The following is an 11,553-nucleotide window of genomic DNA, read 5'->3' on the forward strand; positions in this document are numbered from 1 at the left end:
TACGCTGAGCCTTGCCTGCACAGCTCTGGACACCAGTGTCACCACACCGAGAGGACTGTATAGCAAAGCGTTTCTGTAAGGGGATTTCCATTAACCAAACACACACTGGCACACATACGGTAGGGAGAGATTTAATAACAGACGTAATGGTCAGGTTAACTCTGATTTACAGCAGCCATGTGTTTGGACACTGTTGAGCAGAATTTATAACGGGGGAAACCCCAGGTTATTTATTATTATTATTATTATTATTATTATTATTATATTAAAATAATATACAAAAATAAAAAATAATATTATTTAAAAAAACATCTTTTACCCTTTTGCTTTCTAACGGGCCCAAAGTCCTGCACTTAACATTTGTGTGACTTTATGTACCAAAGTCAGATATAATTTACATACACATTTTTATTTTTGTGTCATTCTACTTTTAAAATGTAAATGATCTGGCTGCTCTGTATTGTGTCTTCTTTATATCTTGCACTTGGATGGACAAGGCTAAACTGCTGTAGTATAAATAAAATGAAATATAATATATGAAATGTTTTTCCTGACATCACAAAACAAGAGTACATGTTTTCACTTATGCATATTGTGCTGAATAGTGTATTTTGAAACTTTCTGATTTTGGGCCTTTTAAATGACAGAACACAAAGCATAAACCAGTCCTAAACGGGTTCCCCAAACAGTCCGTAAACCAGTCAGTCTGTCTGATAATAATTTAAAATGAAGCTTTCTTCAAAAACAAAACAAAAAAAAAACAATCAAACAAACAAACTAGTTGACCCTAAACAAGAAAAATGCCTCTCAAGAAACGTGATATGCTGAAGGGACTTTCTTCAAAAGTGTTAAATGCATTCCTTTCCTATCACTGTGACTCAGCATGCTGTTAGCTTATCCCACCCTGATATCCCCCTAGCACTGCATTACCACCGTCAGCCACTGAGAAGGGAAAACACCAACATTCACAAGCTGTTTTGGCAACTTGGGTGAGCATGGGTGTCCTAATCTTTTGTCTTTGAGGTCAAAGTGCAATGTTTGTATTGCAGCTACAACTAAAGACAAAACTATTAAAAAATAAAGATACATCCTGAGCTGAAAGAGTTGTAAATAGTACTGATTACATATTTCTTTGACTTGTAACAACAGTGAAACATTTTGAGCTATATTGAATTATTCGCTATCTGCCATGTACCATCTGCAAGAGGTTTTCAATAATAGAGAAGAGCCATTTAACCAGGCACAGAAACATTTTATTTGGTTATGGTTCCACATCAAACCTTTTTAATGTATTTTTAAGAATACAGTATAGTTTGTTACTAAAATATGTAAATTGTAAGAATTAAAAATGTTTTATAAATCCTAATGGTCTACATATTAAACCATTACAACTTAAGGAATCAAAGAACCCTTTTAGGAATTATCCTCATTTTTGCAGTGTGCACATCATGCCTCATTCAGAAAGTCAGGCCCTGAAGAAACACTGCCTGTGCGCACCAGTCACAGATGTGAAGGAGCTACAGTGCAGGAAGCATGGCAAAGCACTCGAACTGTTCTGCATGATGCACAGGGCAGCTGTCTGTTGGCAGTGCTCATCCAAGCACCGCGACTGCAATGTGCGCACAGTGGAGGAGATCAGGAGAGAGTGGAAGGTAAGATAGCTAAGGGTGTGTGTTGATTTGATAGGCTTTTTGACATGGTTTATTGGAACATTCAATAATAGAAAATTATAATATTTAAAACTAAATCTGGGCTTCATAGTATCTCAATGTAATGCTGTAGCCACAAGCCAAAGCCATGACCTGAAGGTTAAAGAAGCGCCCTTGTGACACGAATGTCACCCGTTCAATCCCCTGAACTAACAGGACACACCTGAAGTGCCCTTTGAGAAAGGAACCTTGCACCCAGCTGCTAATCGGGAGCAAATACACTATCTGTAGACAGGTTTTGAAATGACAAACAAATCATTAATAAAGAAAATTCTATTAATAAAAAAAAAAAGATATACTTAATATATTATGTAATTCACTGCCTTGGAGAACGAAGAGAATACTTTACTGTACTAATAATTGAAACTTTATTTTAGATGTTTTATTTATTTATTTATGAGTTTTGTCCCATTGATATATACTATTTTATCTTATATTGTAAAAATATTTTTTTATAACCTTGTAGCTTATATATGTTACAAGACCCCTGTGTGTGTGTGTGTGTGTATATATATATATATATATATATAGTATGTTGTTACATCCCTCCAATCCATGAAATACACCATTAGTGGTGTATGAATTCCCCAGATTTTTAAGGTAAAGCTCATTGTCTTCCAGTCTGCAGAGGGAAGCATTTGGTTAACACAATAATATAGTAACACAGTGGTGTGTGTGGAGGTTTTACATAATTCTGCTGGATTGCACATGGCAGAAATAGAAGCATGAAGCATGAATTAGAAGAAATAGAAGCATGAAGATGCGGAATTACTCTTTGTACTGTGTTGTTCCAGTGTAGGTAAAACATAATGGTAATTGCTTTGGTAAGATATTGCCTCATGTCTGTATTATTGCAAGATTTATATTGTTAGACTATAATATCTGTTTACCTCCCAGAGACTTCCATTAAAAGCTTTCAAGAGCTCTGAGTATAGAGAAATGATTGTTCATGGTAATCCATTGAACAGATGTGCTTGAAAATAAAAAAGAAAGCAGCATGTGTTTTTTTCATACTGTCTTACAAAAATGTTCTTCAAGGGTTCTCCTTTGTCCGTTTCTGCTTTGTCTGGTTCTTTGCATTGGGAAAAACCTTCTGTAGCCAGTTCTGTACCGCTTCAAAAAGAGTTTCTGACTGAAATTGTATGTAAATGCTGACTGAAATTGTATGTAAATGCTGTTTCCTTAATTTGTTAATAATAATAAAAACCTGTTGTTGCAATCTGTTTTTTAGGCCTTAATCGATCCAATTGCTAACGAAGCTCAGGACCGAGCAAATGCTACTGACAAAGCCTTGGAAGCCTTAGATGCTCTTTCTGAGGGTGTAATGGTAAAACCTTTGTGGTTATGCATAAGATACCACATGTGATATTTACCAGTCCTCTCAATTAATTATGAGGCAGTAGATGGCATTATGAGCATTGTGTTCTTATTTCTTTACTTTTCAAATGTTTTTGTGAAATGGTTGGTTTAAAAAAAGGAAAATCTATTAGGGCTGACTGGAATCAAAGCTGGTAAAAAGGGCCTCCGCATCAAATTCAGAAAAACAGAATGACTTTAAATGGGTTATACATAACACTAATACAGTCTGCCTTAAACTGGTAAAGCCAGTTAACTTTTTATTCCATGTTTCAAACATATTTACTCATTTATATGCCACTTTCTAAGCAGGGAACCTTTCTGTAAAAATGAATGTCCTACTTATCAGTTAGTTACACTCATGTACTTGTACAAGTCTTGGCTCTGGGCTGGGTGTTTCTGGGCTAGGTGGTTATGTTTTATCTATTATGTCATAATAAAATGCTAGAATAAAAAGTCAATGCTATAATTAATTTATTGTAAAGCCATGAGAGTTGCATGGATAACATCATGTTACCTAGCCTTATTAGCATTCACTCTTTGTCAGGCACAGTTAGCATTATGGGCATCCAATCCCTTTAACATACTGTTTTTTTTTTTTTTATCCTCAGGCTGTGATGAAGATGAAGATGAAGGCGGATGTGGAGCTCTGTTTCAGGGCCCTGAGGAACACCATTAATCGTGCTCAGGACAAAGTCATAGCCTTCATAGATGCAGAGAAGGTGGGAGCTCTCCAACAAATAGAGGAACAGGGGAAACAACTGGACAGTCACAGGCTTGCAATATCACAAATCATAGATCAGTTAAATGAGTGCAAAAGCAATGACTCTTACTTCAACTTTTGTCAGGTACGTAGGGGATTGTAGTTTTTAGAGAAAAGAAAAACCACTGATGACTAAGTAGCTGGTCTCACGACTAAATTGCATCTTTCTTGCAGTCCCTGCCACTAATTCCTCCAGAGCTCAGTCAGCTACATGACACTGATGTTCAGATAGATGGTCGTGCTGTGGACAGGATTATCCTGGATCTCCAGCAGCTCAAGAGTAGTCTAGAATCTCAGCTTTCTGCCACCCTGAAGAGAGGAAAGGAGCTGCGTGAAAAAGGTACGGCAATGTGTGGATGTTCAGAAGAGTTTATATCACATAAGTGCTCCACAAAATCTGTGGGTCTTCGTTTTATCACAGATTTGGCATATGATGACTTCAGAGTTGTTAGTGGGCCTAGAAAACGGAACTGTTACCTTCTGAAGTGTAAAACATCTTAACTGACAAGAATATATTTTTATTTACTTTAAATATGGACTTTGAAAGAGGAGAAAGACATGGAAAGTGCTTTATGCCAATTATTTCAGTAATTATTTAATTTAAAGCCATCTCAATCCAAACCCTTTTCTTCTTGTCTATAGATTCCTGCTGTGTCACTTTTGACCCAGTCACTGCTAGTGCCTCGGTACTGCTGTCTGATGAAAGCTTGGCTCTTACAGTGGAGCATAGTGGACTCCTAGCCTGCAAAGACTACAGAGTCAACATGGAGCTGGGCTTCAAGTTGTTGTGCTCTCAGAATTTCACTAGAGGGCAGCACTACTGGGAAGTCAGCCCACCCAAGGACCGCAAAAGCAACTGGGCTGTGGGTGTGACATATAAAAATGAACAGGAACGTTACCAGAGCTTGGGTCAAGATAAGAGCTCCTGGTGTGTTATTTGGCAGAATGCAGAAAAAAATGAAGATGAATACGAGAGCTGTGAGTGCACAGAAGGAACGGGAGCTGATGAAGCAATATCAAGAAGGACACAAGTGAAGAAAGAAGCCATGAGTGCAGCAGGAGAAGCCAAGGTACCAAAGCTGGATTTAAAACTGGAGCAAGAGGAAGCACACCATAAGAAATATAAAGAAAAGAAGCTAGAAGAACCTCTGCTACCCGAGCATGAAAGAGAGGTCAATCAGGCCTACCTGTTTGACAGCACTGCAGAAGCTTCAAAACGTATTAAAGGAAAAGTAGAAGACAAAAATGATAAAGATTCAGAGGTCAACGAGGAGAAGAAGGGACTTGTGACCACTACTCTGGAGAAAGAAAACAAGGCCATCACTGGGTTTTTTGCCTCTCATAATCAGGAGATGCACTTAATCTCTCAAGACCCTCCTGGCAAGATAGGTGTGCACCTGGACTGTGATCGAGGCAGGTTGTCCTTTTTCACTGTGTCTGGCCCCAAGGTCAAACTCTGCTACAGGTTTCAGGCCCTGCTTTGTGCTCCTCTGTGTCCTGCTGTTTGGCTGAGAGACCAAAGAAGACAATAACCATAAGCGAAGAAGCATGTGCTGACAGCTGTGAAAAATGAGGCATGAAGGATGCTTCATTTTTACAGGATTTCCACCTGTTTTTGTTGTCCTTTTCATATTATACATGTTGATTGTTAATGACCATACTAGGGAACTATAGCATGAAAATAATATTTAGAACTATGCAAAAGACCATTCTTTATTTATTAAACTTCCAGTTAAATATTTAGCCATAAAGTACACCTTATTTATAAATAAAAGCATATATATTAATGTGTACTAGAAATAATATTTTTGGAAATAATAACTCAATCATTTATGTGTTTAGTTTTTGTATTTAATTTAATATATACATAATATATTTACATAATACATTTTTATTTAGTTTAAATTATTTATGATCATAGAGATGAAGCTGTTGGATGTAAAGCAGTAGCACTTAACCACACTCAGCAGCCTCTTTATTAGCTACTTTATTAGGTAAACCTAGTCTACAGCTGTACATGTTGATGACACACACACACACACACACACACACACACACACACACACACATATATATTCAGTCCACAATTCCGCAAGTCCACAATTCTCTTCCTTATCCACCCACAGGTGTGTCTCTAATTAACTCAGATGTTGCCAATAAACCTATCAGAAGCTTCCAAAGACATGACCTCATCATATGGGTTGTCCCAAATTGTTTAAAGGCATAGTAATCTTAGTGTATTTAAACTCTTGACTTTGAAGAAAGTAATTCTCTCTCTCATTATTCTGGCATTCAGCAAATAGAAATAATTTTGATAATCCTAATTGACCTAAAATGGGAAACGTTTATTCAAAATTCATGTCAGACAGTGAGAAATGCATTTGTGTCTTTTTATATAGTGTATGTAAACATATGAATATATATGAGTATAAACTTAAGTACAGCTTAAATGCTTACTTTCTTTATAAAATCTTACAGTATTTGTTTAGGCAAAAACAACAGTCAAGAGAATTTCCATTATAAATCTGCTCTGTGTAATTATATATCTGCTTGTTTAAACAAATCAAACCTTTAGTTTTACCCCTGTTCATTTAACTGTGTTGTCCTAATATTACCACCAGGTGGTGCTGAAATATGTGTATAACATTCAGTTTTCATGTTTCTGACTGCCAAAACCCACTTTCATATGTAGTGTTTTTTCCTCTGAAACCTTTTTTGTTTAATGTTATTCTACACTCATGACTTTTGAGTGTTCACAAGCATGTGTTTCATGGTAAATAAGGGTTTTCATTTCTAGTATACCTTTAATTCCCTTTAAGAGGGACCAGGGTTATTCATGTCTACAATGCAAGCATATCAATTTTGTTCAATTTTGTTTTGTTCGTTATTCTGAACCGCCAATGATCCAACATGTGTATCCATGGTTTTTATATGTGATGATGGCAATTTTTTTTAAGACAAATACTTTTCTGCTATTATTTCTTTAAGCAGGATTTGCAAAACTCTAGTGAAACTTATATGGACAAAAGTATTGGGACACAACTCAATCACTCAATTCAGGTCACTCCTTCAGTTTCATTGCCACAGGTGTCTGAAATCAAGTACCTAGACATGTAGCCTTGTACTTGAGTTATTGTACATGTACTTTACTAACTTTGTAAAACAAAATATAACAAATTAACACAATGTTTTACTTTTTTTTTTGCAACCAAAAATTGCAAACATGTAAACATTTAGTGCAGTCTCACACCAACCAATTAAAGTCAAAGGATCGGTTCCATGGATCAGCCTCATTGTCCGATACCCGATCCAGCTAATTTTGTCATTATTGGGACCGATATCTGATCCTAATATCGGATCGGTGCATCCCTAGCTGTAATAGGATGCCACTGTTGCAGCAAGTCAGTTCTTGAAATGACTTCCTTCTTCAATATTCCACAATCAGCTGTGAGGGATATTATTGATAAGTGTTTAGGAACCATAGACACTCAGCTATGAAGTGGCAGACCACTTAAAGTTACAGAGTGGGGTCGTCGTGTACAGAGGCACATAGTGCACAGAAGTCACCAAACTCTTCCATGGCTGGTTTCCATGGCTGAGCAGCTGTATGCAAGCCTTACATCACCAAGTACAATGCCAAGCTTCAAAAGGACACCACCACTGGACTCTGGAGCAGTGGAAACATGTTCTGTGGAGTCATAAAGTTTGGTGGAGAAGGGATAATGCTATGGGGTTGTTTTTCGGGGGTTGGCCTAGGCCAAGTATGTCAAAGAGAAATCTTAATGCTTTAGCAGACCAAGACATTTTGGCCAACTGAATGTTTCCAACTCCAACTTCCAACTTTTCTGTCTCAAGCAAAAGGTCCACAAAAGCATTGATAGGGTAACTTTGGTGTGGAAAAACTTGACTGACCTACACCGAACCCTGATCTCAACCCCATCTAACATCTTTGGGATGAAGAATAAAGACTGCCAGCCAGGGCTCTCTTATCCAACATCAGTGCCCAACCTCACAAAAACTGTTATTGATAAATAATCAAAATGTCCAATATCTTATCGAAATGCTTTCCAGGAGAGGGATAGCTTTTACAGCTGCAAAGGGGGAACAAACTCCATATTAGTGCCTACACACGTGGACAAAATTGTTGGTACCCCTCATTTAATGAAAGAAAAACCCACAATGGTCACAGAAATGACTTGAATCTGACAAAAGTAATAATAAATAAAAATTCTATGAAAATGAACAAATGAAAAAAAAAACCTCATTAAACAGACCTGGACGAAAATGATGGTACCCAAAGGGACAGGGTCCCAAAGGGACATATTAAATCAAGGTGTGTCCACTAATTAGCATCACAGGTGTCTACAATCTTGTAATCAGTCAGTGGGCCTATATATAGGGCTACAGATAGTCACTGTGCTGTTTGGTGACATGGTGTGTACCACACTCAATATGGACCAGAGGAAGCGAAGGAAAGAGTTGTCTCAGGAGATTACAATTATAGACAAGCATGTTAAAGGTAAAGGTTATAAGACCATCTCCAAGCAGCCTGATGTTCCTGTGACTACAGTTGCACATATTATTCAGAAATTTAAGACCCATGGGACTGTAGCCAACCTCCCTGGACATGACCGCAGGAGGAAAATTGACGACAAATCAAAGAGACGGATAATACGAATGGTAACAAAAGAGCCCAGAAAACCTTCTAAAGAGATTAAAGGTGAACTTCAAGGAACATCAGTGTCAGATTGCACCATCCGTCATTGTTTCAGCCGAAGTGGACTTCATGGGAGACGACCAAGGAGGACGCCATTGTTGAAAACAAATCATAAAAAAGCCAGACTGGAATATGCTGAACTACATGTTGACAAGCCCCAAAGATTCTATGAGAATATCCTATGGACAGATGATGGAACATTTTGCCAAGGCACATCAGCTCTATGTTCACAGATGGAAAAATTAAGCATATCAAGAAAAGAATACTGTCCCTACTGTGAAACATGGAGGAGGCTCTGTTATGTTTTGGGGCTGCTTTGCTGCATCTGGCACAGGGTCTCTTGAATCTGTGCAGGGTACAATGAAATCTCAAGACTATCACAGGATTCTAGAGAGAAATGCCGCAGGTCATGGGTCTTGCAACAGGATAATGACCCAAAACACACAGCTAAAAACACTGAAAAATGGCTAAGAGGAAAACATTGGACTATTCTGAAGTGGCCTTCCATGAGCCCTGACCCAAGTCCTATTGAGCATCATGGAAGGGGCATAAACATGCCGTCTGGAAAAGGCACCCTTCAAACCTGAGACAACTGGAGCAGTTTGCTCATGAGTAGTGGGCCAAAATACCTGCTGAGACGTGCATAAGTCTCATTGACAGTTAATTTTCATAGCATTTTTATTTATTACTTTTGTCAGATTCAAGTTATTTCTGTGACCATTGTGGGTTTTTCTTTCATTAACCGAGGGGTAAATGTGTTTTTAAAAATCAGTAAAATTCCATTGTTTCATTAAAAGGGTCATTAATAAGCTAAATGTAGTGCAATGCTGTGTGAGTGTGAGTGTGCTGAGTTTCTTTTTTTTTTTTTTTTTTTTTTTATCTGTTCCTAACCTCCTCGAACTTCAGAAAACAGAATATTCAGAAATATTGGTGATTTGTATTGTGAAAAAGTCTTTTAGTGGGGTGTTTTATTTTTGCCATGTCGCCCACCCTCAGTTCTGAGAGGAATCCTCTCCATCGGAAATGAATCATCGTCGAGAGCCATGAAGTTGACGAGATGCAGACGCGCTCGTGAGAGCCCTATATAAAGCACAGACCGTGGAGAGAGAGGACCAGGTGAAGTTCAGGCTAGGTTCACGTTAGGCTAAAGAGTGGCTAAGAGGGTCCACCGGCATCTTTGACCATGGTGAAGTTTGACAAGCGGGCTTTGATAGTGTTATTCATTTCAGTGCTCGCCTCGTGCAGACCGGCGGAAGCCTGGTACAAGCAAGCCGCCGGTCCGAGCTATTACTCGGTAGGCAGAGCGTCGGGACTGCTGTCCGGAATCCGCAGGTCACCTGTCAGGAGAGCAGAACTGGTCACACGAGAGAGTGGAGAGTCCTCCGAAAATGACCTCCTCCCAGACGTACACTTCGCCCGCGAGTCTGCTCTGACTAATATGGTAAGCCTATTTTATTTCACGCGTTTGTCTAAACGAGCTTTTAGACGTTTAGCGACATCAGCAGCTCTGTTCCGTAAACATTTTCTTGTTACCATTACTAAAGTTTCAGATATCGCAGATAAAGGAGTCTGATTCAGCTGATCAAGTTGACGGCGCGCGCACTGGTGCCGCTCGACTCGTGAACGAATCGGTTCACAGACTGTTTTGTAGCAAAGTTTTTGGCCGTGTTTTAAACTGCAGGCTTCTATTGAATGAATCACTTTCGACAAAGTGACAATGTAAAAGATGATTTTGACAGTGTAAACATTTTCTCTGGCGTAGTCCGTAGTTCTGTTTGTGAACCGGATAGTTGGGAGTCGGCTCTTCAAAGCTGAAACTAACCGTCCAGTTTGCGCGACAGCTGCAGAGACGCTTGTTTAAAAGGGAGCTGAACTGAACTGATTCAAATTTGATTTACTGTACAGGATGTGTGTGTGAAAAGCATGACCCCCAACCTGAAGAGCTGCGAACTCGTCCACGACCCCAGAGCCACGTTCCGCTGCGAAGCGACCGTGTTAATCACACTGGACTCCAGAGAGTGTATGTGAGCGCCTGAGAAGCTGCAGATTCATCCAGAGACGACCCTACCTCCGCACGAAAAATGGACGAAGCCGTTGCAGCCTGTATTCCTATGCTTTGTTTTGTTGTCTCTGTCCACTGGAAGACTCGATCACTGCACTAGCTCGGGCCAATTCATAAAGAACAGAACATGAAGATTTTACAGTACAACGGAGCTACAGGCACATCTCACACACACACACACACACACACACACACACAACTGTGCAAAAGTCTTAGGCAGTCTAGGAAAAAAAAAAAAAACTCTCAGCAGTGTTTGCCAGTAAAATGCTGTAAAACATTAGAGTACACAGAAATAAACAGACAAACACATTAAAAATAAAAAGCAGGTCGTGCTTGAACTCCAGCCACCAGCAGCTCAGCTGATTTACTTTGATCAGATAAACTAGATATTGGATGTTAACGGTACATACTAAAATATTTTGTATTTTTTAATATTTACAAATGTTACATGTTAATGCCCAAATGAAGGAGTTTGCATATTCTCACATTGCCTTAGACATTTGCACAGTATTTACACACACACATACTCTTATGCAAAAAGTTTGCACACCCCCAGACACATCATATTTTGTTGAAAGTAAGTGAACAATCCTGCACAAGACGCAAATGACAAAATACGTAAAGCTATAGAAGACTAGAAAGTGGAAGGCATGCCACTATTTTCAACGTTAATAATACCACATGTGAGATGTATTCACTATACAGACTAAATAATAATGAAAGCAACAAAATCTGAGCACTGTACTCAGAAAAAAAAAGTAAAGTGTGTGAAATAAAATAAAGAACAAAACCCACAGCTCAGTTCTGTCTTGATTTCAACTGTCAATGCAATCACAATCATGAAACGGATTAATGAAAAATAATTTATTGCACACACGTATGGTTTATCACAGCTGTACACATTTAGTTAAAATTAACAAATTAAATAAATTAACTAATTAAAAAA

At 38.5% G+C, this 11,553-nt stretch overlaps 2 protein-coding genes across 2 annotated transcripts; both read left to right on the forward strand.

The window, feature by feature from the left end:
• The first annotated feature begins 11 nt into the window (after nt 1-11).
• Nucleotides 12-5,599, forward strand: LOC140574131 (uncharacterized). Its single transcript, XM_072693856.1, has 6 exons — nt 12-119; nt 920-989; nt 1,439-1,652; nt 2,941-3,913; nt 4,003-4,168; nt 4,471-5,599. Exons 4-6 carry the CDS (start codon nt 3,683-3,685, stop codon nt 5,358-5,360), a joined length of 1,287 nt encoding a protein of 428 aa, XP_072549957.1. The 5' UTR covers nt 12-119; nt 920-989; nt 1,439-1,652; nt 2,941-3,682; the 3' UTR covers nt 5,361-5,599.
• A 4,078-nt stretch (nt 5,600-9,677) lies between these two features.
• Nucleotides 9,678-11,392, forward strand: LOC140574194 (neuropeptide B-like). Its single transcript, XM_072693945.1, has 2 exons — nt 9,678-9,986; nt 10,451-11,392. Exons 1-2 carry the CDS (start codon nt 9,729-9,731, stop codon nt 10,571-10,573), a joined length of 381 nt encoding a protein of 126 aa, XP_072550046.1. The 5' UTR covers nt 9,678-9,728; the 3' UTR covers nt 10,574-11,392.
• Nucleotides 11,393-11,553: the final 161 nt, after the last annotated feature.

The sequence above is a fragment of the Salminus brasiliensis genome, chromosome 12, assembly GCF_030463535.1.
Source record: "Salminus brasiliensis chromosome 12, fSalBra1.hap2, whole genome shotgun sequence".
Taxonomy (NCBI): domain Eukaryota; kingdom Metazoa; phylum Chordata; class Actinopteri; order Characiformes; family Bryconidae; genus Salminus; species Salminus brasiliensis.